The following is a 26733-nucleotide window of genomic DNA, read 5'->3' on the forward strand; positions in this document are numbered from 1 at the left end:
GCAGTGGTTAAGGAAGCTGTCTGCATCTTTTATTCGGTTGGCCGAAAATGTCAACCATAGGTATGAATTCCATAGTTATTGGGGTTAGGGTTATGGGTCGGGACTAACGTATACAATAGTCGATGTCGTCTACAGTATTCCGAAGTAATTTGTTTGCGGGCCTTGCGTCCGCGCAAGGCCCATCTTGTAGGACAAAAACGCAGAACAGTTGGATTAATATGCAATGACAATTGCAGTGGATCATGGCGCTAACGAGTTCTCAGCCCAATACAAAACAGTACCGGCAGTGAAGCGCTGTTAATGTCAAGAATTCCATTGAATGCAAGCCACCAGTAACATGTTCTCGTCTGGACAGTTCACTGAAAATGCAATGTGGGAATTGAAACGCTTGCAAATTTCCACAGTGCCCTGCCAGCAATACTGGCGCAGTAAGATTGAACCCTTCGAATAATGTATAAAATTATTTTTGCGAATCTCGTACACACTGTATATAACACATGACTAAGAACAATATACAAGTATCCCAATTTTAACTAGTAACCCCACCCCAATTTCGTTTCTTTATGCATTGCCGCTTTACTTCTTCGACGACTTCTTCTTGGGCTTCTCCGCCTTGGGAGCACTCGCGGTAGTCTTGACAACCTTCTTGACAATCTTCTGCTCCTCGATAAGGAAAGCGCGGACAATTCTAATCAAATATGTGTCAGACACCTCTTCGTATTTCCTGCAATCTTGCGCTATGGCCATGATGACTTACCTGTCCCGGATACATTTGCCGCAGTAGACACCACCATAGGCACGCTGAACAGTCTTCTTGGGTTTGGAAATAGTCGCGAACTGTCTTGGTCGCAGAGAGGGCATCTGCAATCACAAAATCCTATCAGTCACCTAATTCCGACACAATATTCTCGGTAATTTCTAATTCGCAGATGGCATTATCGTACGAAAGGGGAAATTCTGAAAAGCAACATACACCAGGCAAGAACAATTCGCAGCCACCACACTTCACTCGCGAAGGAGTCTTCGACACATGCTGGTACACAAGCTTTCCTCCAGGAGTCTTAACGATCTTGACCTTGTTAGATCGGGTGTTGTCTATACATTGTACATGTTAGCATGCCATCACTATTTAGTCGTATCTAAAACATGTCAAATGAAACAGCAATCCACTATCCAAACCGCTTCAATCATCGCCAACAAGATGCCAAATAAACCGTAACATACAAGGATTTCTCTTTCTATAAGCGAGTCTCTGAGCCATGATGAGTAATGGTGCTGTTGCTGCCGAATATGTTGTAACAGTACCTGCTTTCCTGGAACCTTCAAACTGAACATTCAAGATCGGGTCCTTGAGGTGTGTGATCGCTAACGTCAAGGTCAAAAAGTGACTGCTTTTCACTATGGTTACTTGGTCAAGCCATTCGAGCGAGGGCTAAGCCCTAAGTTAGGTTTGTCGCTACAAGCCCCTTGTACAAATGCATACTATTCTGCTGAGCTGGCCCAAGTCGACAATACCACTTCGCAGGGTAATCACTTCATAACAGGATATTTTGCGAAGTTCAGTGTGAGACGAAGACCGGCACATCGGCAGCAGCATCCCATAGCGCACAACAAATATTACTGATAAAATGACAGATGCTATGGATATTGATGAATATGCTCGGAGTCGAGGTAGGATTGAATTTGGTTGTCTCCTGCTGCGGAATATCTAGGGGGATCATTCCGGAACCATGTCGAAGCTGATAGGATTGTAGTCGCCCCAAAAGCCAAATTTAGTGCCAACGCCGTGCGATGTGAGTCCAGCTTCAAAATATAAATTGGACATGCAATGTTGCGGATAATCTGGGTTGCTAACATCTCGTCTTGTCTTTTAGCGATCGAGGGTTGGATTGTAGTTGCAACTAATATTCACGAAGAGGCGACCGAAGAAGACTTAAACGATTTTTTCTCAGAGTTCGGCGAAATTAAGAATCTACATCTCAATTTAGATCGACGGACAGGCTACGTTAAGGTATTCGTCTAAAACTTAAGATCGAATGGATCAGAGTGTTGACATCGTGATAAGGGATACGCATTGGTTGAATATGAAACGGCTGGCGAAGCTGAAAAGGCTGTTGCTGGTGCACGAGGGGCCGAATTACTTGGAAACGTCATTGATGTTGATTTCTGTTTCGTTCAGCCACCACCGGAGAAGAAGCAGCGTGGTAGCGGAAGGCGAGGCCGTAGCAGAAGCCCAGATCGGCGATAATTTCTATTTCGAGCTATCGTCTGCGTTACAGACCAATTAACAGATAGTTTCGGGTCGGTAAAGTCAACATGTAATGTGTACTTGTCAGGTTGTTTGAATTGTATATTAGATTTTTTTCCTGTTAGTTTCTAAGGAGTTGGCAATTGGCATTGAATGACCACATGTATATAATAGATATATATATATATCTTGCTTTTATTTGTTAAGTATCACATTCGTACTATGTTTTGGTCATATATTGCTGCAAACAACACGGCAATTTTTTACTCAAGAGCAATGCACTCGATCTCGATCTGTCAGAAGTCAAAAACAATTCTACGAAATTAAGTCATAGTTGCATGAGAGAAGGCACCACTTACGTGAGCTCCAAGGGGAAGTTGCTTGATAGCAATGCAGGTCCTCGCAGGTCTGTGGGTACCGAAGAACTATGGACAAGTTAGGTTCTGAGTCTAGTGCTATGACACTAATTTCAATCTATCGTTACCTCAGAGTAGACTTCGTTTACGGCTGCGAAATCAGCCATGTCGACAAGGTAGACGTTGACTAAATAATGGCAAAGTTAGCCATTAATTCACTGATTTTTGTTTGATAACTACCAAACCTACCCTTGAAGATCTTCTCAATGCTAGAGCCACCGGCCTCAAGAACAAGCTTGAGGTTGGTCAACGATTGAAGCTATCATGAAATTTTATATTAGTAAAGTTGCATCCGATTAGGTATATGATATTGAGTACTTACAGCACCGGCTTTGATATCGTCGATGATAAGATTTCCATCAGGGGTCATAGGAATCTGGCCAGAGCAGTAGATGAAGCCTGTAGTAAACGTTAGGTACTGTGCAATAGTCTCACATTAGAATTTTTCCACTAAGCTACCATTGACAGCAATTGCCTGGGAGTACGGGGCGCGAGGAGCAGCCGAGCTAGCGGTTGAGATCTATCATCCCGTCAGTTTCATCATGCTCCGGGAAAAGCACAGTCAATTGCCCACTCAAATAAAGATAAATTGAATATATCTTAAGGTAGAATTCATAACTGGAACATGTATACTTACCACCCTAAGAGCGGAAGACATTGGGTTTGTTGTTGTGGAAAATAACCTATGAGATGAGAGGATAGTCTGCGAATTAAATATGGATGAAATCTTTCGCGGCTGACTACTCGTCTTGGCGTTGACTCGCCAGTAGAGTCGCCGGAGGCCAACCATCTCCAGCTTAACCAAATACCTCCGCGAGGCTGTAAACGACAAGGCCGTCAATGGAAAGTTGATATGCACGAACATTACTAAATTTCTAGAGCCTTCAATCAGTTGCTTATTTGCTTAGCTAGGACTCTTATTAGAACTAAATCCAAAACACAATAGTATTATCAATCTGATTCACAAATCTAGCGTAACTCTAAAATGTAGGTCGAGGTCGGGCCATTGATGGACAAACACTTGCTCCTGCGCTTGACTAGTACCGGTGTAGCAAAACAAAACTTTCGGGTTTTCGAAATTTCCAATAATATTTTCAATACAGCCATAATAACTATCCGCAACCTTTGGAAAACGGTACAAAAGAGACCGTAAATAATAAAAATACAATTGAACGGTAGGAGAATCGAACCCCTGTCATTTGCTTGGAAGGCAAATATGATAACCACTACACTAACCGTCCAGTTACATGTTAACAATAGTCATGATCCAGCTGATGTTGTAATTTGAACAATTTGTCAAACCGCTTGCTCATTTGAGCGTATACTTGCAACAGCCATTTGATTCTTTGCGTTAACGTATATTTCAGACTATTAATGAACAGAGAGCTTAGACCGTATGAGTGAGCTCTCATACATTTTTCGCAAGTTTTGTTTATGTTGTCTGGAGAGTGTTCGTGTCAGTTTCCCTTGACGTTTTGTTGTCTCTTGTTGAAAACTGTATATAATGATTGCAATAGTAAACTGCATATCAAACAAAAGTGATTGCACAGATACTATGATACTGCTGTAGCTCAGTTTCCAATAGACGATCTTCTGTCCCAGAAATTTTGAGGCAGACTTTATTGATGCGAAATACAAAATAAAAACTGAAACAACTACATATGAGACCAAATATATTTGTACATGACTGCGAAAATTGACATACAATGAAGAACAATTATTGAGACAATAGAATTACACTCTACTCTTTTGTTGAACTACAAGATTCTTAAAACCCAAGTGTTCAAATTAACAACCAGTACATCGACAAAAGCCCAGATGGGGTTCTTCCTATTAGTTACACGACCGTCTCTACTTATAAAACACATCTAGAGTGCTTCATCACGACATTAGCTCACTACAGCTCAGTTATTGTTACCACAATTAAATCTTCTTGGAGTGCTTCTTCGCAACCTTAACCGGTGAAGCAGTTGCTTCCTTCTTTTCACCGTTAGCCGCTGCAGCGGCGCTAGCAGCCTTCTTGGCGGCAGCCGCCTTCTTGCCCTTCTTGTGGTAGACATTGATGTAGAAAGCAATGAACAGAAAGAGGTAGGACGTGAGAAGAAGGCAGCCATAGACAGCAGCAAATTCCTCGCCAGCGCAATTACCAGCGTTAGGGAGATGGGGCATGTAGGTGCTGGTGAAGTAGGTGTAGGACGCAAAGTACACGAAGCACAGGTCGATAACAAACTGAATAATCTGCAGCCGAGTGACCCACTCCTTCCACCAGACGCGGATACCGCAAGATGACAAGAAATAGTACCAGTACATGACGACATGAACTCCAAGATTAAGCGTAATAACAACCCATGAAACGGAAGTGTGTCCAATGATTTGGGAGTAGCATAACGCGGCGGTGGCACCATGGTGGTAGCAGTGCAAAAAGGCTGAATAAATAAAGCATTAGTTTAAAACCTGTTTTTTAATTGAGCATCTAGCAGTGAAGTGATACTCACTCAAAGGCTTCTTCTTGAGAACAAGGAACACTGTGTCGAGGAGCTCAACCTAAACTTTAATTAGCTGGAACTCACAGCACACTCTCTCAAAAGGTAGACCGGGAGTGGTTAGGGTAAACAATTACAAAAAAATTCACGTGCATATTTGGTGAGGTAGTTAAGCTGCACAACAAAGCCGAGTTAGTACTCTCCGACACAACAAAAAATAAGGCTCAAGCCCGAGCGAGAAATCACGACCATGCCCGTCAGCGGACAAAAATAACAAACGAGTTACCAAGAAATTGTGCAGCCACTGCACACTGTACTGATGATACTCCATTGCTTCAGGTATGCTGGACATCCAGATAATAGGGATCTGCGTGGTACCGCAGCTTGGTGGGGCAAACAAGCAACCCAACCAATCCTTGTACCGTAGCATACCAGTCCCAGTGAGGCTCGCACAAACTCTTGATACAATGGACGTACTTCTCACAAATTAGGATGGCCACTTACATAATAAAGCGTAACAATTGGCTGAGTCCAGGAGCCCTCGTTGCAAATAGCGTAGAATAGGCCGTGACGATAGAGAATAGGGAACAGCTGCTCAACAAAGAGGGCAAGGAGTAGTCCGGACACGAAAGTGAGGAGAACATTGTGAACGCGGAAAAGAAATGTGAGCTTCATCGGCGCAAAGCCTTTCATAATCTCCCGGCCACCAAGAATGACGACATAGTAAATCGCAATGGTAACGACAACAGGGTAGAAAGTCGAGAGAGGTAATGAGCCCTGCGTGAAAAGAAACTCAGAGGGATTCCATCCGAAGAGAATTGCACAACCATCAACAAAGATGTCCCATAGATAAATGCCAAAGGGCCGGTCAACCGTAGGGAACTGCGGTTGCAGATAATCTTTAATGGAGTCGAAAGTGATAGCCATCATGTCGGCTCAAGCGGAAAAAGTGCAGTAAAATACAAGAATAAGGAAGCACACAATCTAAACAGTCAGCATAGACAACGGCCAACGAAAATAATGACCAAATGCGCGTCTCCAGCTAACTTATTTGTGAACTCCCGGAAATGCAGCAGCTAGCTGTAAATGAGGGATGGATGCGAGGAGCAAGGAGGTAACAAGAACTGAAGACGCGCTCCGTCAGCTGAAAACACGTTCGACGTCCCCGAGACACTGCTGCTCACAGCTCCCATATAGTGCACTCGAAACAGCTGTGCATTTGAAGCCATATACGCATTGCATCGAGAGCTTTTCTTACTGCCACCCTGCCAAAAGCAGCCACAAAAGCCCGAGTAGAACGGAGTGGGGTCGGTGGCACGTGGCTGTGTGGCTAAAATGCCGTTTCGCAAATTCGGAAACGACATTTTCTACAACCGCATTTTGCCAGAACTCCTGTAGTTCTGCGAGCGCGCCAATAGGGTGGTTTGTCTTTCTGCTTGCTCTCTGGCTGTCCATTCCACTCGCACGTTAGCCATTACTAGACTGCGCGACTGCAATTTGCACCACTCTCCACTCATCAACATTTCCTGAGCACTGTTTTAAATGGCGTCGTTTATTCGATATTCAATGCGACCACCCGTTGCCCGTCAGGTCACGTCGCAACTGGCACACACGGCGCGTGCACTTCCGATTTCTGCCACCTCGAGACATGGCTTTGTTCGAAACTACTCTGCCCATGGTGCCGACGAGACCTTCGAGGAATATAACACTAGGTATGCGATTAATTTGATTAACAACAACTGACATTGCTCTACGGTCACGGTCGTTGGGTATTGTGTGGGAATCTGTGAGTTGCATTCTTTGGCTATCGTTGGGCTTTTCAACCACTACAGCAGACCGCATATATCAGAAGTATCAAGGATGGGCGAGAGCATTATCTGTTTTATACTCGACATGTCGACGACGGCCTATGGAGACTTATTTTTACACGAACCTGGTGAGCTCTGAAGCAAGGTCACATCAGGCTGATTTAGCTTACAAGTTTGAAGTCACAGCAACATAGTATAGGACATTATTGATATTCACTTTGGCCTTCAATGGATTTTAGCTGGCGTTATGAACTTTGGAGAATTTAATGCAAGTGGTTCTGTGAATAGGCGACTTTGATTTTGCGAGGCTAGCTGGAGTAGAGGCCAGGGTTAGGCTCTGTTAGTGCTGTCATGATACGACTGTCTCAGGTGGTGTGTTCTCGGGTGCACTTAGATTTTCACGACTTCTGGTTGGCTGTCTCTGCGGCGTTGGATTTGTCCGGAGCACAACCAATATACGACACCGATTATTTCCACCAGAATCACAGTGCTCAGATTATTGAAATAAGTTTGCTGCCAAAGATAGTATTTATTGATTGAACAAAACGCGGATCAGGGAAGGCTTGCGCTCTCAGCTGTGACCTAGATGCATTTTCAGTACAGAACAAGCAAAAGAAATTGTGATTACGCAACAGACGACCTAATGATGTATTTTTATTAGATTCGAGAAAGAATTCGAGAACGCTTATGATCCTTTCGAGGTTCAGCGAATTCTCTCCAACTGCTTCTCCTACGATCACGTTCCATCCCCTATCGTCATCACTAAGGCTCTTGAAGCTGCCCGTCGTGTGAATGACTTCGCTACGGCCGTGCGTGTTTTTGAGGGTAAGTCATTGTTATGTCAGTTTACAAAGCCTATATCTGACATGCGAACGTAGCCATAAAATTGAAGGTCCCAGCTAAGCACCTATACGAAGCATACCTCGACGAGCTGAAAGACATCCGTGAGCAACTAGGAATCCCACTCAAGGAAGAATTGTTTCCAGAATCGAAGTAAATGTCATATAGCACAGGTTTAAACATTATATTGGAGAGCTGGGGTATTTGGGGGCATGGGTAACGTCAAAAAAAACTGGTCATGTCGTCGGCAGACATTGTCATGTAAAGGATGTGAAGTCAATCTTACGGATTGTGTAGTTAATTCGCAATAGTTAGTGTTTACATTTTTTGTCAATATCTGACTGTAATAGACTTTCGGTCATACAGACAGTACTTCCTACGTGCAGCCAATTGTAACGCCCATATCTCGCCACTCTATATCATTGTTCTTGTGAAGCTATCAAAACAGAAAGTGACCGACCTCCCAAGCGACCAAACTACAAAATATGAACCAAAAGGCGCCGAGCCAATGATACACTCGAATGTATAGAACGTATATAACGCGCGTCAAAAATGAAAATATTTACTATCATGAAAAAAAAATTACATGAAAATACGTTACTAAGAAGACCGTACCAGATGAAGTAATGTACAAATCGACCAAAATGGCGAATAGAATAATTATGTCCAGTTGCGTATCTATCCGAAAGTCATAACCATATGTGCAAAAAATCATTACTAAACGTTCAAAAATGAATCAAGTCTATGGAAACATTGATGCGCCTCTACCTGTGAGATCAAAATTTGAACCATACAAACTCATTCGCTTATTACCTGCCGAAGTACGCGATTGTGCAGCGTCCTGCGACTGAGAATTATTTGGTGTACTTTCATCCTCAGAGGACTCAAACTCAATCAGCGAAGTGGATGAGACGCCAGCTGGAATCTCACGCAAAACATTGTAGCCACTGTATTCACCAACCTGTTTTTGCCGTGACCCAAGCTTGCTCTGTGGCGACCCACGATATTCTGGTGAATCAATGCCAAGAGGTTCCGATTTAATTGGCGAGTTGGCGAAGCTAGACATATGGCGTACTGGAGGTGAAGCAGATCTATCGGTCTCGTCGTCGACATAGTCGCTAGCACTTTCGCGCGAGTCACTAGTTGTCGTTCGTGACCTCCTCCAGTCAAGTGATGCCAACGGTTGAGTGCTGTTACCTACAGCATTTACAGATACCCGCTTTGCTGCAGTTGGTCCAGCACTTAAATCTTCACCGATTGCGGCCTGCTTGATATCATCGAATAAATTCCACAGATGATTGTTAATTCCTTCTGCTAGCTTCCGTCCCATATGGATAACCTCGTCGGCTCGAATGGGAATGTTGACATTGTTGTTGTTATCGAAGTCATATTCAAATTCTTCGTTGATCCCCGGATAGTTTATTGCACCGGGCGTAGCCGTGGAGACACTTGCAGGCGTAGACGTAGTGTCATTAAGTGAAGACGTACGCGGCGCAAACGGACGTCCTGAAGGCGCTGTCTTTGGTGGACTTGGGAATGGAAATGACGGTGAAAGTAGCCGACCAAAACCGGTTCCACCGTCTCGCCTGTTGTCGGTGGAGGTTGTAATGGACGGATTTGACGCGAGCATGGTGCTCATGGTCTTTCTTCCACTGTTGCCTGGTCGGCTACCGTCGAAACTTAACCGATTACGTGCCCCGTTGGGAAGCCCAGTAACGGCCTGCAGCTGAACGGATCGTCGCGTCCGATCCTCGTGCGCGGACCACTGCTGCTGCAGTTCTTTGAGATCAACTTCAGCCTTCGAGAGCTCTTCTCGGAGTTCAAGCACTCGACGCTGCTTTGTTGCCAAAAGGGTAAGAAAATCAGTCGAATCCTCATAGATTGCCGGTTCCGTGCTGACTTTGGACACGGTGGGCAACTTGGGTGACACGAAAAGGTCGGGTTCTGGTAACAAGAGCTAGGCGTTAGAAAGTGCATTAGGTCATATACTGCGTCAGAAACACAACAAGAACGGTACGTACCGACCGACGACGGCTCTTCAGCAACAGGAGAAGATGGAGCAGGAGCTGTCGGAATAGAGAGACTCAGTCGAAATGATCTATTTCGACGGCGTTCACGTAGTTGTTGCGACGGTGTAGGCTCTGCATCTGCAGCGGGTGCCGGGATAGTCGCGGAGTCATTGATTGACGAGCCTTTTGAGGCAGTCGTCGAGACGGACGATGCCGCCGACGATGAGCTCTGGCCAGAGTTGACTTTGTCAACAAGCCTGAGTTTGTAAACCCTGTTGCCAGAGGTCGCGCGTAGGCTGCTTGCACGCGCGAGCCCGGTCGAGGGGGGTGGATACGTGGCAGCGACGGTGGGATCCATGAATCTCGCTTGAAGGGCACACCGCTGGAGAACCCGCGAAGTGCTCTTTCTGCGCGACTTTCGGCGAGGCGCAGGCGGAAGATCAGCAGGCTGCGGCGGCGACTGGAAAAAGACAAGCGCCAGAAGAACGACTGCCGGGAGAACGGGAACGGCAACTGAGAGAACCGACGCGAGCAGGGGCGGCAGACCGGCAGCTCCTGAACGCGGCAGAATGGACAGAGTTGGTGACGGCAACGACGTGGCGACAGAACCGCGCGACAGGCGGCTGCTCAGGCGGCGGCAGGCATCAGCCGATAACGCAGGACAAAATTGGGAGTGTTTTGCGAGGCAGGCAGGTAGCTGGCTGCGGTTCTCGTGAAGTATTGATACAGTAAACCCGCCCGATGCGAAGTTGCAAGCGGTTCTCAGCCTCTGACGACTTCTGACTCCCCCCTGCGTACGCTGTCTTGGGGAAGCAAAGTATTACTGTAGTTAGGAGTGCTGGGAATACAGTTGTTGGAATCTACACCAAAATAAGGCACAGCTTACCGTCACCTAAAACGGCTTCAGAGCCAAAGTAGTACAAGTTCCTGGCTGCCCCTTAACCTTGATGCAAGGCCCTCCGCACCTATGCCGTAAAGCCGACTTGGCTTGGGCATTTGCAGCCACCCGACTTTTTTTCTCTCGACTACTTCAGCACAGCAATCCACTCAATAACTGTCCTTAGTATCACATTACTCTAAATCCTGCTATATAAAGATTACAATGGCTGACGAGCAGACTTTCATTGCCATCAAGGTAGGTTAGGCATGGTATTTTTTCCTGTTGTTGGGATTATCATAAATGTACCAGCAGTCAAATGCTGTCTCGCAATCGACGACATGTTCATCATCGGTACTACTATTGCTGACACTTTCTAGCCCGATGGTGTCCAGCGTGGACTCATTTCCCCCATCATCTCTCGCTTTGAGCAGAAAGGGTATGAGTTTCCGGTTTGAATGTTGAGCGCAAATTGGTGCTTGTCCTTGCCAGATATTGTCGCTGACCTCGGCTCATTTCATAGCTACAAGCTTGTCGGCATCAAGCTTACCCAGCCCACCAAGACTCTCCTTGAGGAACACTATGCTGATCTCACCGCAAAGCCCTTCTTCCCTGGGTATGTATTGGCATTGTTAACTCAATTTGGAGTGTGTCACTAAATCGATTTTTAGTCTCTTGAAATGTACGTAGAATAGCTCTGGATATCATACCTGTGCCAGTAGTAACATTCTCAATAGACATGCTTTCTGGTCCTGTCTGCGCCATGGTCTGGGAGGGTAAGGACGTTGTCAAAACCGGTCGTGGTATGTATTGCAGTATCAATTTACTCAACGTCACACCAAGTTAATATAGAATAGTTCTTCTGGGTGCTACCAACCCTCTTGCCGCTGGCCCCGGAACCATCCGTGGGGACTTCGCCATCGTAAGTACTTAGTACTGCTGTTGTTGTCACATAAAACCCTTGCTAACTCTGTGCAGGATGTTGGCCGCAACGTCTGCCACGGCTCTGACTCCGTCGAATCTGCCAAGAAGGAGATCGGCCTCTGGTTCAAGAAGGACGAGATCGTTAACTACACTCCTACCATCTTCAAGTGGATCTATGTAAGTTTGGTGCAGCGGCTATCAATTTTGCCGTGATAACTAATGCATTACTATAGGAGTAAACGTCTATTACCTAGAAGGTCCCAGTAGATAAAAGTGTTTGACGTTTTGGCGAGCATGATAATACTATATTAATCCGATATCTTGCTTTTTGAATATATTGTGCTGTCTTTTGCAAAGTTCTACTGTTCTATGATTTGAGCTTTTCTGCGAAATGCTAGATACAGAATCGAGTAAATGACGATATTTTAGCCAAATTAGTTCCACTCGTTACTTAAAACTCTTTGCTATGGGATTGCTGCACATAAATAATCTGTGACTGGAGCTATAATTTTCACTGGTGAACGTTCACTAAGATATATAAATCGCATTTCCACATCTAAAATTCGTTTTACAAACGCCACAGTGGCCCAGTCAAACCGTAAACTTTAAAACTTTCGCAGAAAAATTGGGAGCGCAAACGCATCGTGACGAGTGTTAAGTCCACTCGAGACCGATTAACGATTATCACTTTATCAGAGCGTGTGTCGCACTATAAGTAGTGGTATACTATACTTTTGTCGCGATGTCGAGCTCAAATTCTGAACCTGTTCCATCGATCCCGCAGGCGTCATTCCCGCCTCTCCCATTCATCCCGCGATTTCCCCCGCGACCGCCAATGACCGAGGAAGAAATAATGATGCGGCAAATGCAATACGGTGAAGAATTTTGGAAGTCATGTCCCATGAAGAGTGTCATGGCTGGTGTAGCGGGATTCGTATTGGGTGGTGCGTTCTCGCTGTTGATGGGCAGTATGGCCTATGATGTTCCGGTTGGGCTAGGTGGTCGTCCATTGTCAGACTTGCCACTAAAAGAACAAATGCGAGCACAATTCAAAGATTTGGGGGGCAAGATGTGGGGTTCTGCGAAGAGCTTTGGAAAGATTGGTGGTATTTTTGCAGGTGTCGAGTGCTCGATTGAGGCACTGCGGGCGAAAAATGATATCTGGAATGGTATTGCAGCGGGATGTTTAACTGGAGGTGCGTTAGCTATAAAGAGCGGCCCTCAGGCGGCATTGAGCGGTTGCGCTGCTTTTGCGGCATTTAGTGGTGCGGGTAAGTAAATTTTTATTATAAAATAGAAGACATTTATCGCTAATTCAAACCAGTCGACTTGTATATGCGACGGGAAGACTGTCCTCCTCCTGATACAGACGAGGATTAAGACGTCAACAGTAGTAGAAGTATACGGCTCAGTAGATAGAGTTCATGGCGTTTGGGTAGATTTTAGTTCTAGCGATCCATATTCTTTCTGTATATATTGTGGCATTTATTAACTATCTTGGACAATACACCCATATGCATTTCCCTGCTTGTTAAAATCACCGTAATGTACTGTAGTATTTATACAATGTATGCAATATGTGTATCTATTCCTGCATGAATTGTCGGATCAGAGGCGCTACTTGCTTCCGGCTAGCTTTCAGATTAAGCTGCTTGAAACACCAGAGCCCTCCCTGGTCGTTATTCTGAATGCCAAGACCATCTTTCTCCGAAAATGGCTCTAATTCAAACTCACTCTCGGCAGCGTCTACAAATTTTCGCACTCTTGCATCGCCTTTTTCGCTGCAGGCTGCTATGAGTAAGTCACGTCGATACCCCTCTTTTGGATCCTGGAATGAGTCCATGAATACAAATGCGTCTAGTTTCCGTTCTTTTGCCCAACTGTCTATTCCTTTGTTGAACTCATTCCATTCGAACTTCTTGACGGTCCAGGCCAACGACTTAACACTGGAACTGATGCCGACTCGAACACCATTATCCTCCAACCACTCTTTATAGTCCTTTCTCAGAATGTCACGTAGACCGAAGCTGTCAATGCTGCGTTTGGCGGTCATCAATTCACCGTAATACCCCTCTTGTTCGTCGCTAGCGCCCGCAATGCCTGAGCTTATGATTTTCATTACTATGGCGACGGCCTCTTTATCCTCTTGTGTCTCCTTCGACGTCAAATTCGCAGTGTCGACGAGAATAGGACCTAGGGCCAACCGCGCAACATCCTTTTTCTCGTCCGAAACTGAGAACTCGTCGGGACTAGGCCGAAAGTAGTCCGCAAAATAATTCACCACGAGCGACGTACAACTTCCGACTGGGGCTATTATCCGAGGCTCTGCGGACTTGTACAAGCCTTCGTCAGCATGGTGATCTAGAATTGCCACAACATTTTTGCCAAATAGGTCGCCGAAGTCCGAAAGGAGGTTGTTGTGATCTAGCAAGACGACATCGACTTTGTCGGTCTTGGATCTATCGATAGAGGAAAGCAACTCGTCTTTGCAGATAATATCTGATTCCGGTATTCTTAATCTCGCGAGCATGTAGTGCAGTTCGGGACGCAACGAAACTTCTTCTCGGGGAATATTGAGGATAGGGATGATATTGTCGTAGCCGGTCAGTTTGCCTCTCGTGTACGGTGTATGTGAGTCGGTGAGGTAAGCAAAGACTAGGGAGCTGGCAAATGAGTCGAGATCTTACACCCACTCAGTTCGTTAGCTCTTATAGGTGCTAGATCACTAAGGATCCAGAGGAGACGAGACCTACCTGCTGACTCGTTACCCATCACTAGTAATATTTTACCAGAAGTAGACTTCAGGCCCCTTCGTACCGCTGCCCTTGCTGCAGCCAGGAATTGCTGAACGGATTTGGCAGTCATCGTTGCTATGGCTTCTCCGCGTAATCGGTAGCAGATGTAAAGCAAGATCCACTTTAAATATTGATCTACCAGACGATCACTTGGTGTCCATACTTCAGCAGACACAAGTAACGGTTTATGTTACCTGTCAAGGCAGTCAGGGGCGAAAGTTTCACTGCCAAATTTCCGAAGATTCTGCGGCACCGACCTCCCCATACTATCGATATCGCATTTATTTTGGTGCAAGCACCAGAACAACCATGGCGGACCTAAAACTATCTGAGGTAGATCAACTACAGACCAAAGCATATTGGGTGCGTCGTCAAATTGTCCGCTGGGTCTTGTAACAGTTTAGCTAAGGTTGGAGAATTCAGGACAAGCGGTATCAGAAAGACGAAGACGCTACGACTTTCGACTGGTTCAAGACATTCACGGAGTTAGAGCCATTCTTCCGGAGGCATATACCATGGGATCAATGTGCAAACCTGAAAATAATTATGCTAGGGTGCGGCAACAGCGTACGTACTTAGTCAATCCTCTACACTGAAGGAATTTCTGAAAATACCTAGACACTCTCCAAAGATCTATACGATGCTGGGTTAAAAAATATTGCAAACGTTGATTTCTCGGAGACATGCATTGAGCAGATGGCGATGTTATACAAAAATGAGTCTGAAATGACATGGGACGTGATGGACGTTCGAGACATGTCGACTTTCAAAGATGGAATGTTTGACATCGCAATAGACAAGGTACGGGATGTTATATGAAGTGAAGGGGCCGATATATATTGACAAGAGAATTAGGGAACACTGGATGCATTACTAAGCTATTCTGGTTCGGTGTGGGACATTCCGAAGCATATCCAAGAATCGGCCGGGAAATACATGGACGAGGTATTTACATACAAAAGTCATATATGATCATCCTAATTCGTTGCGTAGGTAGATCGGATCCTTAAGCTGAACGGACGCTTGCTATACGTCTCCTACCGGCAACCTCACTTTGCACGACCTATAATAGAGCGACCATATTGGAGGGTGAAAAAAGAGACCCTTTCAGACCCTGGCGGCTCGTTTGACTACTTCGGGTATGTCTTACAAAAGTAATTGTAGAAATGCTTGTACGACTAGTGACTTGTACGATATCTTCTCGGCGGTCCAACCATGATTGATGGTAGCAATCATTTTAATCGGAAATCTATAGACTCGTAGTCACTATCCTGTCACATAATCAGCATGCTGCTTCAGTTGCAGAAGGTCGCTCAATTTACCTCAGTTACGTTAATTTTCACGTCGTTAGGTTCGGTCTCTTCTACCTCTATTTCGTCGTCTCCTGACGAAAGATCGCTTGATCCAGCCTCCCAATTCTTCCAATGCTCACCTTCTAGTGGATCATCTTTAATGATGTCTTCCCATTTGATCTCCTCCTTTGCCTCAAGGTGATAACTAGTGATGATTTGAGGAATAGGTTTGTCCAAGGCGGATGCCTGCGCAAGATGTAAAAGCATGGCCAATACAGACAATACACTCTACCAGTTCGTCAGTCGAGTAAAAATCGTATACCAAAACAAGTAACGATTACCTCGTTTTGGACAGGAAAAATGAGTTGGATACGTTCGGCCAATGCGTCGGCCAGATCATCCCGTGCCCGAACACTGCACTTTTCGACTAACCTTATATGAGCACCATCAGTATTGCGCTATCTAGTCATATGGCAATGATGTAAACTGACCCATCAAGTCGCTCGCGTACATCGTCCCGGTCTGCCGGACGATACCTTGAATCTGTTGCGGTTGCTATGGCACGCCTTAGAACCTGATTATATGTGTGTGGATTGTTCGACTAATTTACATGGTCAATACAGCGTAAATTAGGAACACATTAGTATAGTATACTACCTTCGACAAGTCTGTAACCTGAGTGACCAGGTCGGCTATTACTCTGCGCGACAAGTTTGCAGGAGTTGATTCCATGGCGAATGCTGCGAGACGGAATGGTCTAGATTTACGGCACGATGATGGGTTTGCTATCGTGAGCCGCATGGCACAAACCCCACTTTCGGCCCCAATCTGGAATTTATTAGCGTAGCTTTAAACAACACAAAAAATATAAATTATGTTACAAGCAAGTGCTATTTTTTCACGACAATTGTAGTTTGCACTAAACAGTGCAGATTTAGTTCCCAGAAGCCTGACGACTCTGACGTGTAGTCGTGTTGTTGTCCTACAAATAAGCCAGGCTAACTTCAGATATAGGGAGGAATTTAGGTGGAACAAATTCTCGCAAGATGGAAAATACGTTTGGTCGAAAGCCCCTGATATTTATTATTCTTCTTCGTGCTCGTAGACAAGCTTTCGGGACACGGGTCGAGATAACGCGCGTTGCCTTGATCAGAAGGGACGAGGCCAGTGTGCCAGCAAGGGTCCAAAATTCAGTACAAGACCCTCGGTACAATTGTAGAATATAGACGAAATTCTGAGTTGTGAGAGAACACAGCCAAACGGAGGGTTGCCAAGCAGACCCTTACCCAAGGTCTAACTCTAGCGCTCCCAATTCTCCAATCTTGGTCACAAATATCTAATAGAAATTATCCAGCGTGTTAAGCGTGCTCTCCACCTGCTCTGGTACCGAGCGCCCTCCTCTTCTCTACGGCAGCGGAATTGCTGATTTTGGCTGTCTCCTTACTGTTGTGCATTCAATTATGCCGCTGAATCGGAGAGTAAACCGGCTGCTGGCCCTCATTGCTCTCGTTGTCGTCTCTGTGTTCATTGTCCGCAAGATAAACCATTCCGGGACGCAACAAGTCAGTCAACAACAGCAGCAGGAAGAATCGCTGCGGCCAACAGATCCGAAGCATCCAGGCTCGAGTCCCCCATCACCGAATCCGCTTCTCCAGGAAGTCGGCGAGCCCGACGGAGTTCTCACGCACGTAGGCGACACTGACCGGCCACGAGCCAATGCTACCTTGCTCTCACTTGTTCGCAATTCGGAGCTCAGGGGTATCGTGCGGACAATGCAGGATGTCGAGCGGACGTTTAATTCCAAGTTTAACTACCCTTGGACGTTTTTCAATGACGAGCCATTCACGGAGGAATTCAAGAGGAGGACGCAGGCAATGACTAAGGCTCCATGCCGATACGGTAGGCTAGACATGAGATTTTAAGGCAATAAGTGTTTCTAATTTATGGACTGTGCAGAATTGATCCCTAAAGAACATTGGGAAACACCACCGTGGATAAATAAGGATATAGTCGCAGTCTCCGGCCAAATACTCGTGGAAGATGATATCATGTATGCGAAGCAACAGAGCTACCACAAAATGTGTCGATGGAACTCGGGCATGTTTTACAAACATCCGGCATTGAAGGATGTACGATGGTACTGGCGAATTGAGCCAAATACCAGATACTACTGCAGTATCGACTACGACGTATTCCGCTACATGGAGGACAACGACAAGACATACGGTTCGTTGATCTCTTGATTGTCATTTGGCCTCAAGCTAATGGAGATTTTGTAGGATACGTTATCAATATCTATGATGCTCCACAAAGTATCCGTACGCTCTGGCCAACGACAATGGAATTTGTTGCTCAACATCCAGAGTACGTGAACCCCAATAACGCCCTTCAATGGCTCACCGACAGCGAAATACGGCCAGACCACAATACCATTGCCAACGGATATTCAACGTGCCACTTTTGGAGTAATTTTGAAATCGGCGACATGAATTTCTTCCGATCGGATGCGTATGACATGTACTTTGAGTACCTAGACCATGCAGGCGGTTTTTTTTACGAACGGTGGGGAGATGCGCCAGTGCACAGTATAGGTCTGGGATTATTTTTGGACAAATCAAAGATTCATTGGTTCAAGGACATTGGCTACTTGCATATGCCGTATTATAATTGTCCGGCCTCAAAGAAATGCTCGGGTTGTCAGGCCGGCCGATTCACAGACGCTGGATATCTGAACCGAGAAAATTGCATCGATAACTTCTTCAAATACGTTCACTCGGATTAAACAGCGATCGTTAATATTACTTGACATTTATATGAAATTGGTCTATGAGGTTTTGATACAGGAAGTTGTCACGTAAATGTTTTGGCTTTTTCGCGGTAGTATGTCATCGTTTGGAACACCGTCTTTGTTGTCAGTTGATTCTTGTTTTACATTTTATCTTGGCGGCGTTTGTAAATAAATTTGTTGTGCTGCATATTCTCGATCATTTGTTTAAGTATTACTCGACGAGTTTGCTATTTTGGCTGTCTGGGCAAAGGTTGATGTCTGGTTGTACAGTTGGCACGCACGTATTTGAATGCTGCAATAGATCTCACATCTCGGGCAAGAACTATATATCTTAGTATGAAATGCTCGTTTATTTCGATCTGATCCCACTGGAATCCTCTCCAGCGATAGAAGTCATGACGCTATGCAAACAAGTCGACTAGCCGGGCGGAAATATAAACTACTCGCAAATAAACATGCATATGACCGAAATCCAATCCCAACTGTTCTCGTGGCACCGTTCAAGAATATGTCATGAATCATTAACACCATAGTCCCATCCTTGCTTCATGCAATTGAATGAGTGTAAAGTTCAACACATCCAAAATTTCCTTCCCGTCATCTCGTGGCGTCAAATCAAGCCTACAAAAAGCGTTACTATCCAATAACGAATTAATAAGTAATATATCCACGCAACACAATATCCAAGGTGCTAAACATCGGGCCAGCGACTACGCAAGCCTTCCAACCATCGAGCATATAACAATTGCTCAATAGGCGATCGTTTCGGAATAGGAGGGGGATCCACTTTCGAGAATGTTAAACTGCCTGTCCGAGAAATGGTTCCCTCATCATTATCTAGTAATTTTGTGGAGCAGAGAAACACACGTCGCAATTGGTCGTGACTATTAAAGTATCAGTGCGGAAATATCATCACATTATCACATCATTACTCACTCTTGAATCTTATGAACGAGGGTTTGCAGCAGCAAAAATTCTGTCTCGGGATCAACGGCATCTAGCGTCTTCCAGCCATTGACCAGTCTAGCCGCGGCGTCCATCTGCTGTACTGATTGTCCGCTCCGGTGCTGCAACTTATCTAGCAATGTACTCAGAATGTCAACAAACGCCGTTCTTCCTAGACGACCTTCTTCGGTGGTAGGAGAAACTTGGGGAGGCACATGCTTTTCATTAACAGCAGAGTTTTCTTTCAACGAGATGGCATTTTCAGTTGAATTCAAATTATTAGTAACCTGCATCGTTTCGCGCAGGTATCGAGATGGGCGGATTGTCCGTTGTCCACTGACATCACTTGTTAGTAATTGTCCTATCCCATATATGCACAGACGCACTTACTCTGAGTGGACTCGCACGGACGATGTACCTAGAGTTTGCCCGCGGGTATCGTTGCCCCTGGTGCGGAACGTCCGCTGTTTATCGTCGTGCGACTCTGTGATAATGCCCAGGCCACTGAATGGTTCCGAAAGATTTAACAGACTTCGCCGTGTTCTAATAGTAGAAGTTCGCGAAGAGTCATCGCCATCATAAAGATCTTCTGCCATGATCTCAGTTTCCGTAATATGAACGGGACTGGCGGTGTTGACCGTGAACGACCATGGGTCTATTGAATTATCCGCGGGACCCACAGTCGCACTAGTGCTTCATTAGATGAAATTCCACAAGAATTCGACAATTACATACACAGTCTCTTGGTAGAGTTTGGGCTTAATTCTGTCGAGCCTCCGCGCCTTCCATTCTTCTTTGCGGCTAATCAGCATCTGCAATTCTGAAGTCTTTCCAGCATTTTTGATGAATTTATGCTTCAAGAGCTGCTTGGCTAAATATGTATGTCAGATTTTCAATATATTGGTGAAAAATCTACACGCTGCACTTACCTGACGGACGCCGTCTGTGATCCTTAACCAAACACAGACTGACAAACTCTTTGAATTCTTTACTGAAATTACCCTCAAGCAGCGGAGGAATTGCTTTTGGGATCAAAAAAAGCACTTTCATCGGATGGTATTCCGATAAAGGGGGCTCGCCCCTGGCTAGCTCGATTGCTGTTATACCCAGAGACCATATATCCGCCTTGTAGTCATAAGCTTCTTGCTTGATGACTTCAGGCGCCATCCAAAATGGTGTACCAACGAATGTGTTACGACGTGACTTGTTGTTCGAGAGTTGAGCAGCAACGCCAAAGTCGGCTATACTGTGTTAGTATTGCCATCAAGGACAATTGCGAATATTTATACCTAGCTTTACATCTCCTTCTGAGGATAACAGTACATTCGCAGCTTTGATATCTCTATGAATCTACACTCCCAGTTAGCAGTCATATAATAACAGTGGCAGTACAACATCTTCTGTACCTTTCCGTTACTATGTAAATACGCCAGTCCTTCCAATAATTCGCGACAGATAATGGCGATTTGCCGCTCGGGAAAAGGGCCGGGTTTAAGCTATCGTTATTAGCAAGGGTGCAAATCCTATAATCGCAAATAGACCGCAAAAACTCCATACGAGATCTAAGCTTGATCCACCCGCAAGGAACTCCATAACTATTGATTTTAACATTGGTCAACATCATATATCAAACATAACCAATACTTACTGATCCATAATTTGTATCCCTTCACAAAGCAGCCTAGCACATGGATGCGTTAGACATAACAATCAACCAGACGACAAGGCTGATAATTACCGTAATATTTCGTAACGTGCTCGCTATCGCATCCGCTAAGTAGAGCGATCTCAAGCTGAATCTCGGCGATATCATCATCGCTCGATTCGAGATCGATCTGTGCCATAGTCAGCATTTATGGTATTAGCGAGCAAAATCTGTGGTATAACTTACTTGCTTAACAGCAACAATTTGACCGGTCTCCCTATCACAAAAGCAGTTAGAATACTTCTCATCGATCGTGGAATAGTACACGTACTTGTGTATTGCCCTATACACAACACCAAAACTACCGGACCCTAGCTCTTCAAGGAGAGTAAACTGATCCGCCGTACATGTTCGCGGAATCGGCATTGTGTTTTATTTTCGCAGAACTCGGCAGATGCAATATTCTTAAATAAATATGGCAATGAAAATAAAATGTAATGGTAGGTAAAATACGAATATGTCACGTCACACGACTCAGATATGCCGTGCGCTTGAGTGTGACAGGCAGTTCGAAGATTCCCTGGGCAGTTTAACACTCTGGTAACAGTCAACTGTCCGACCGAATGTTTAGGCGCGCGTGAGCTTGCGTGATAATGCCCCTTTCGGAATATTACAAATAAAGGATTTGGAGTGAACCTTCAGGGGTGACACTAAGCGCAAGCTTCGTCCTGTACGAATCGACTACATTAATAAACTCCCAAGCTACACGTGAAATTGGAGTGAAACCAATTGCTACTAAACCCTCGTCAATATTCATGGTTGCCACAGCGACATTAGGAGGGCTAGGGCTATTTGTGCACAACCGTCACGTGGGCGCGGCTTCCTCGCGGTCTCATAATTTTTGAGCGACGCGTTGGCCTAAGAAGCCGGTAAAAACTTCGAGGTCAACGTTTCCGGCATTGCTAACATACCAGCAAGTCCTGTAATTATCTTGGATCTGATAGTGAATTACAATTAGAGATTATCCAAATATGGCTCAGGCGATTTATCCGGATATGTCCAACGCGATTGTCGCGCAAGATGAGATGGGCAGGCCATTTATCATTGTTCGAGAGTGAGTGAAAACTGACACGTTTGTGCTGGTGTGCAATGTGATAACTGATAATTTGCAGTCAAGGAAAAAAGAAAAGGTATTTTGGGAATAAGAGAATTTCTTGGATTTTTGTATTATTTGCTTACGCATATACGAAGAACCCATGGCATCGAGGCTGTCAAAGTATGCTCTTTCTATATATTATGTTGCCGATCAATGCTAACAGGTACTGTATAGTCCCACATATTAGCCGCCCGAACAGTTGCGGATATTGTCAAGACGTCGCTGGGTCCACGAGGTGATTATGACCTATTGCACTTCTATGTAGACGGCGGACTGACGATTTGAATCCGTAGGCCTCGATAAGATTCTCATATCTCCAGATGGAGACATTACTATCACGAACGATGGAGCCACCATTTTAGGACAGATGCAGGTTGAGAACCAGATTGCGAAACTGCTTGTTCAATTGTATGCGCGCTTTCTTCCCGTGCTGTGATGGATTACTATATCTAATGTCTATAATGCAGATCAAAATCTCAGGATGACGAAATTGGGGATGGTACGACCGGGGTTGTTGTTCTGGCAGGCGCTCTTCTAGAACAGGCCGCAGAACTCATTGACAAAGGTATGCATGAACAGGTCCAACGGATCAGCGTTACTTTTTAGGGACATGTAGAGACTCATGGGTCATTTAGGAATTCATCCTATCAGAATCGCAGATGGATACGATAAAGCTTGCAAAATCGCCGTCGCTCACCTTGATTCAATTGCTGACACCGTTGATTTCAGTTTGGAGGACAAGACCAACCTTCTTCGGGCAGCGCGAACGTCGTTGGGTAGCAAGATGTATGTGGACAATTGTTAAGATGAAAATTACCTGTTGACTTATTTTGCTAGTGTTTCCAAGGCTCATGATAAGTTTGCGAACATCGCTGTTGATACTATAATAAGCGTTGCAGATCTCGAGCGAAAAGATGTGGATTTTGAATTAATCAAAGTCGACGGTAAGGTTGGAGGCGCTCTCGAAGACACCACACTTGTCAAGGGTGTGGTTATCGATAAGGACATGTCACACCCTCAGATGCCACGGACCGTCAGGGATGCGAAAATCGCTATTTTGACTTGTCCGTTCGAGCCTCCGAAGCCGAAGACCAAGCACAAGCTTGACATCACCACCGTGGACGAGTTCAAGAAGCTCCAATCATATGAACGTGAGAAATTCATGGAAATGATTAAGCAGGTCAAGGACACTGGCGCGTCTCTCGTGATTTGCCAATGGGGTTTCGACGACGAAGCCAATCATTTACTTCTTCAAAATCAACTCCCTGCGGTTAGATGGGTTGGTGGCCCTGAGCTTGAGGTATGTCGGACATCGGTGACCAGATATAACCGTATACATTTCTAATTAGTATACAGCTTATCGCTATTGCTACAAACGGCCGCATTGTACCTAGATTCGAAGATTTGACTGCCAAGAAGCTCGGGTACGCTGGTTTGGTCAGAGAATTGTCATTTGGCACGACTAGGGATAGAATGCTGGTTATTGAGGAGTGTGCGAACACCCGCGCTGTGACTGTCTTTGTCCGAGGTAGCAACAAGATGGTACGTTGTCATGTTTGATATTATCGACGGCAATGTTAACAACTTTCGGCAGATCATCGATGAAGCCAAAAGAGCCCTCCATGATGCTCTATGTGTCGTTCGAAATCTGGTCCGAGACAACCGGGTTGTCTACGGTGGAGGTGCTGCGGAAATCGCGTCATCCCTTGCTGTCGCGGAGGAAGCCGACAAATACCAAGGAATAGACCAGTACGCGATGCGCTCCTTCGCCACCGCTCTTGACGCGATTCCGATGGCGTTGGCTGAAAACTCTGGACTGCACTCGATCGAAGCTCTCGCAAGTGTGAAGGCGCGTCAAGTCAAGGAGAAGAACAGCAGGCTGGGAATTGACTGCTTGAACATTGGTGTCAACGACATGAAGGAGTTGTTTGTAATTGATCCATTAATCGGCAAGAAGCAGCAGTTGCTACTGGCTACGCAACTTACGAGAATGATTTTGAAAGTTAATGATGTAATTATCAACGGAAGTGATGATGCCCAGTACTAAGCGTGGCGATGGGTACGATATGCAGGGGATTTAATATGATCCCTTTGGGACAATTTAGTATATAGTAGCATAAAATTGTCCAGCATGTTTGATACTTGAGGTATTTAGCGAGGGAGTCGTCAATAAATATAATTTGTACTATAACCATAAATACGTCTCACGTTAGCAAGTTACAATTACACAGGCGACCTACAGGCCACAGGCTCCACAGGATTCGAAATAAACCCATAGGTAAATCCATTCTTATTTTGAATCCTTAATGAAAGATGAAAGGCAAGTATCCACTCGATATCGCCACAATCATTCGCCATCAGAAGGCCCGCGCGGATTAAGGATAGTACGCTAATTTTCATTGGTTCGTGCATTATTAGTCCGGTATTGACTTAGTAGCGACAGCTACCTTTCGCTCAGACCAATTTTCATGGCGTACGAACAAAGTCAAAATATACAGCGTTCTTGTTTTGCTGCAGGACTGACAATTCAGTTGCACATCAACGAGTTACTCGTATAGCCAGCCAAAAGCCGTGAGCCAGCGGCTGCGATATCTGGAGTACTTAGAGCGAACCCGACGAAGCCATGACGCACGGATGATCCAATTCTAATCCGACTCATCAGATTTGATATCAGTATTAACTACTGAAAAAAACTGTGCCAAGAAGATACGTTGCCCACGACGAGCGTAGCAATGCCCAGGGCAGGCTGGCATGTATGGGGGCTAACTGCCAATTCGCTAATTTTCACCTATACCGTCAAGCTCCGCCACGCAGATGTAGGAGACAAGCCTCATCAGCTATTCTATACAATGACATTCAATACTAAATATGCGCAATACGGTATCTGAAAGTTTAGTGATAGCATCAGTGCAGCTGATATATATGTGACCGAATGACAACAAAACTGAGAGCAAAACGACATTATTGAAGCCAGCAGACAATCAAATTTTCTAACTGTGGACCAGCGGAGTCTCCCTACATGGAGCAGCTCAGCAGCAAAAGCCCCGATGCCAACAACCACGAATTGAACTCGTGTGCACATATGGCCACCAGAGTTGATAGCATCTGCTGTACCTGCCGGTAGCAATGCTGGTACCGTCAAGACACTGAGCTCTCCAACTAGCACGAACCACCATGGCACTCAGAAAACGAAATAATCGGAAGACCTTACAAACAGGAAATAAATTCAAAAATCTTACTATTAAGGAGGTTCTGGAATCCAGTTTTACGTGCAAATTTGCCTGAAATATTCCTTGTCCTTGGACCCCCATCACGATTTTCAGTAGTTGTAAGGTGGGGCGGTCCGTAATTTACGCGTTTTGGCTGGTTTCACTTAAAACCTTAACACTATTTCTATATGCGACACGTAAGGTTAGACTTTGGCCTTAAAGTGCAACACTAACAGATAGTATGTGCAAATCAGAACCTTCTTCCTAGCTCTCATGTCGCTCGCTGGTTTATCCCGGTTCTCTTGTCCTGATCAGTTTACCTCTCCTCAGCCCTTGTATTTTAATCAGTGTAGCCTAGCGTACGGTTAGAGATAACTTGTAATTAGGGATAGGTGAGACAGCATCTGGCGAGTGCAAATAAAAGTCACCGTCTCACTCGGCGATATCATGTATTTGGTATTAGTCTGAGTTTATTCGGCCTTAAGGAACATATGGACTTAAAAATGGTGAAGACTGCAAACACTCATCTCTCGGAAATGAGGTCCAGGGTTGGTTCTCATTTCCGACTCTGTACACCCGCTACGCTACACTCGTGGTCACGGACTGCAGAAAATTTGAGTTCATTCATGCGCCTCATTTGCTCTCTTGGGAGTCGATCGGAGATGCAATAATGTCCTAGAGTAGAAACCAATCGCAAAGTCAGAAGTTAATCCCCGAATGGCCAGCTGCACAGTGCCATGCCCAGCGATTCTGACCACAGACTAACTTCTCAGCTAGCTAGACAAATGTATACTGTCATATTCAAGCATTTCGCCTAATGACAAGCTAGCGATTGCACGATACATCTCCTAATTAATTTTGAACACGACAGATGATGGCGCTAAAACAAGCCATCAAATTTGGGGGCTAGGATGGGTGCTGTCCAGGGGACATGGCATTAGTTCGAGGACTATAATGATGTCTAAAGTCCCTTCGCATTAATAGTGGCAGAGCATTAACAAAGTGATTAGTGAACTGACCTCAAAGCGTCTAGCGGTTCTGATTAGGATATAATCAGGGTATGGCACTTTGAGCATATATCCTGCGTATATATCTATCGCATGGCTCCGATACCATATCGCTAATCTCTACGGAAAGTTTTGTTTTTTTGCCGATAAACCCATTCCTGAGAGCAGAACGGTTGATGCTGTAGTAGTGGCGGAGGTAAGGAGTTGCCCGGAGGTGGCATGGACACCAAATAGGCTTTGCTCTATCAAACATGTAAACCTTAATGCGTGGCGACTAGCAATAAAAATTAG

General features: G+C 45.2%; 16 protein-coding genes and 1 non-coding gene across 17 annotated transcripts; 7 read left to right on the forward strand and 10 right to left on the reverse strand.

The window, feature by feature from the left end:
• Nucleotides 1–237: 237 nt before the first annotated feature.
• On the reverse strand, nt 238–1340 carry V1508DRAFT_425072 (60S ribosomal protein eL34). The gene is made up of 4 exons (XM_066941379.1): nt 1225–1340; nt 974–1095; nt 758–861; nt 238–688 (listed from the first exon to the last, which is right to left on the reverse strand). Exons 1-4 carry the CDS (start codon nt 1259–1261, stop codon nt 577–579), a joined length of 375 nt encoding a protein of 124 aa, XP_066793271.1. The 5' UTR covers nt 1262–1340; the 3' UTR covers nt 238–576.
• Nucleotides 1341–1533: 193 nt separating this feature from the next.
• V1508DRAFT_425076 (RNA-binding domain-containing protein-containing protein) lies at nt 1534–2440 on the forward strand. The gene is made up of 4 exons (XM_066941380.1): nt 1534–1671; nt 1755–1793; nt 1875–2011; nt 2066–2440. Exons 1-4 carry the CDS (start codon nt 1629–1631, stop codon nt 2246–2248), a joined length of 402 nt encoding a protein of 133 aa, XP_066793272.1. The 5' UTR covers nt 1534–1628; the 3' UTR covers nt 2249–2440.
• On the reverse strand, nt 2366–3905 carry V1508DRAFT_425082 (Endoribonuclease L-PSP/chorismate mutase-like protein; the record flags this gene model as incomplete). The annotated part of the gene is made up of 7 exons (XM_066941381.1): nt 3302–3905; nt 3124–3184; nt 2987–3063; nt 2854–2923; nt 2733–2791; nt 2608–2673; nt 2366–2541 (listed from the first exon to the last, which is right to left on the reverse strand). Coding segments are annotated over exons 1-7 (587 nt in total), but the record flags the coding sequence as incomplete, so codon positions are not given.
• V1508DRAFT_t90 lies at nt 3834–3905 on the reverse strand. Its single transcript has one exon. It is a non-coding gene; the product is annotated as a tRNA-Gly (tRNA).
• A 334-nt stretch (nt 3906–4239) lies between these two features.
• Nucleotides 4240–6355, reverse strand: V1508DRAFT_425085 (GNS1/SUR4 family-domain-containing protein). Its single transcript, XM_066941382.1, has 4 exons — nt 5652–6355; nt 5301–5321; nt 5160–5208; nt 4240–5090 (listed from the first exon to the last, which is right to left on the reverse strand). The coding sequence occupies exons 1-4, from the start codon at nt 6075–6077 to the stop codon at nt 4588–4590; spliced, it is 999 nt and encodes a 332-aa protein (XP_066793274.1). The 5' UTR covers nt 6078–6355; the 3' UTR covers nt 4240–4587.
• A 126-nt stretch (nt 6356–6481) lies between these two features.
• Nucleotides 6482–8343, forward strand: V1508DRAFT_425090 (cytochrome c oxidase subunit VA-domain-containing protein). The gene is made up of 3 exons (XM_066941383.1): nt 6482–6859; nt 7617–7780; nt 7834–8343. The coding sequence occupies exons 1-3, from the start codon at nt 6690–6692 to the stop codon at nt 7950–7952; spliced, it is 453 nt and encodes a 150-aa protein (XP_066793275.1). The 5' UTR covers nt 6482–6689; the 3' UTR covers nt 7953–8343.
• Nucleotides 8192–10630, reverse strand: V1508DRAFT_425092 (uncharacterized protein). The gene is made up of 2 exons (XM_066941384.1): nt 9817–10630; nt 8192–9739 (listed from the first exon to the last, which is right to left on the reverse strand). Exons 1-2 carry the CDS (start codon nt 10160–10162, stop codon nt 8538–8540), a joined length of 1548 nt encoding a protein of 515 aa, XP_066793276.1. The 5' UTR covers nt 10163–10630; the 3' UTR covers nt 8192–8537.
• A 138-nt stretch (nt 10631–10768) lies between these two features.
• V1508DRAFT_425094 (nucleoside diphosphate kinase) lies at nt 10769–12042 on the forward strand. Its single transcript, XM_066941385.1, has 8 exons — nt 10769–10939; nt 11062–11120; nt 11205–11297; nt 11353–11363; nt 11419–11484; nt 11539–11603; nt 11660–11782; nt 11839–12042. The coding sequence occupies exons 1-8, from the start codon at nt 10907–10909 to the stop codon at nt 11842–11844; spliced, it is 456 nt and encodes a 151-aa protein (XP_066793277.1). The 5' UTR covers nt 10769–10906; the 3' UTR covers nt 11845–12042.
• Nucleotides 12043–12195: 153 nt separating this feature from the next.
• On the forward strand, nt 12196–13177 carry V1508DRAFT_441846 (Tim17/Tim22/Tim23/Pmp24 family-domain-containing protein). Its single transcript, XM_066942308.1, has 2 exons — nt 12196–12876; nt 12930–13177. The coding sequence occupies exons 1-2, from the start codon at nt 12348–12350 to the stop codon at nt 12983–12985; spliced, it is 585 nt and encodes a 194-aa protein (XP_066793278.1). The 5' UTR covers nt 12196–12347; the 3' UTR covers nt 12986–13177.
• V1508DRAFT_272051 (uncharacterized protein) lies at nt 13038–14742 on the reverse strand. Its single transcript, XM_066936491.1, has 2 exons — nt 14359–14742; nt 13038–14287 (listed from the first exon to the last, which is right to left on the reverse strand). The coding sequence occupies exons 1-2, from the start codon at nt 14468–14470 to the stop codon at nt 13191–13193; spliced, it is 1209 nt and encodes a 402-aa protein (XP_066793279.1). The 5' UTR covers nt 14471–14742; the 3' UTR covers nt 13038–13190.
• Nucleotides 14573–15902, forward strand: V1508DRAFT_425103 (S-adenosyl-L-methionine-dependent methyltransferase). The gene is made up of 5 exons (XM_066941386.1): nt 14573–14763; nt 14824–14967; nt 15019–15201; nt 15256–15345; nt 15394–15902. The coding sequence occupies exons 1-5, from the start codon at nt 14710–14712 to the stop codon at nt 15556–15558; spliced, it is 636 nt and encodes a 211-aa protein (XP_066793280.1). The 5' UTR covers nt 14573–14709; the 3' UTR covers nt 15559–15902.
• Nucleotides 15714–16424, reverse strand: V1508DRAFT_406398 (uncharacterized protein; the record flags this gene model as incomplete). The annotated part of the gene is made up of 4 exons (XM_066938771.1): nt 15714–15980; nt 16034–16150; nt 16180–16293; nt 16350–16424. 4 exons carry the CDS (start codon nt 16422–16424, stop codon nt 15714–15716), a joined length of 573 nt encoding a protein of 190 aa, XP_066793281.1.
• Nucleotides 16425–17033: 609 nt separating this feature from the next.
• V1508DRAFT_425111 (glycosyl transferase) lies at nt 17034–18861 on the forward strand. The gene is made up of 3 exons (XM_066941387.1): nt 17034–17591; nt 17649–17918; nt 17972–18861. The coding sequence occupies exons 1-3, from the start codon at nt 17153–17155 to the stop codon at nt 18472–18474; spliced, it is 1212 nt and encodes a 403-aa protein (XP_066793282.1). The 5' UTR covers nt 17034–17152; the 3' UTR covers nt 18475–18861.
• A 463-nt stretch (nt 18862–19324) lies between these two features.
• On the reverse strand, nt 19325–20300 carry V1508DRAFT_272179 (uncharacterized protein). The gene is made up of 2 exons (XM_066936492.1): nt 19816–20300; nt 19325–19761 (listed from the first exon to the last, which is right to left on the reverse strand). The coding sequence occupies exons 1-2, from the start codon at nt 20019–20021 to the stop codon at nt 19413–19415; spliced, it is 555 nt and encodes a 184-aa protein (XP_066793283.1). The 5' UTR covers nt 20022–20300; the 3' UTR covers nt 19325–19412.
• Nucleotides 20124–21496, reverse strand: V1508DRAFT_360203 (kinase-like domain-containing protein; the record flags this gene model as incomplete). Its single annotated transcript, XM_066937138.1, has 9 exons — nt 20124–20296; nt 20355–20666; nt 20715–20775; nt 20832–20921; nt 20983–21020; nt 21074–21106; nt 21164–21260; nt 21317–21347; nt 21402–21496. The coding sequence occupies 9 exons, from the start codon at nt 21494–21496 to the stop codon at nt 20124–20126; spliced, it is 930 nt and encodes a 309-aa protein (XP_066793284.1).
• A 659-nt stretch (nt 21497–22155) lies between these two features.
• Nucleotides 22156–24273, forward strand: V1508DRAFT_360179 (chaperonin Cpn60/TCP-1 family; the record flags this gene model as incomplete). Its single annotated transcript, XM_066937136.1, has 10 exons — nt 22156–22184; nt 22243–22260; nt 22322–22346; nt 22401–22461; nt 22520–22634; nt 22694–22791; nt 22862–23012; nt 23064–23526; nt 23583–23768; nt 23821–24273. 10 exons carry the CDS (start codon nt 22156–22158, stop codon nt 24271–24273), a joined length of 1599 nt encoding a protein of 532 aa, XP_066793285.1.
• A 206-nt stretch (nt 24274–24479) lies between these two features.
• Nucleotides 24480–25536, reverse strand: V1508DRAFT_425122 (uncharacterized protein). The gene has a single exon (XM_066941388.1). It carries the CDS (start codon nt 25306–25308, stop codon nt 25069–25071), a length of 240 nt encoding a protein of 79 aa, XP_066793286.1. The 5' UTR covers nt 25309–25536; the 3' UTR covers nt 24480–25068.
• Nucleotides 25537–26733: the final 1197 nt, after the last annotated feature.

This window comes from Lipomyces doorenjongii, assembly GCF_038497915.1.
Source record: "Lipomyces doorenjongii strain NRRL Y-27504 unplaced genomic scaffold V1508scaffold_77, whole genome shotgun sequence".
NCBI lineage: Eukaryota > Fungi > Ascomycota > Lipomycetes > Lipomycetales > Lipomycetaceae > Lipomyces > Lipomyces doorenjongii.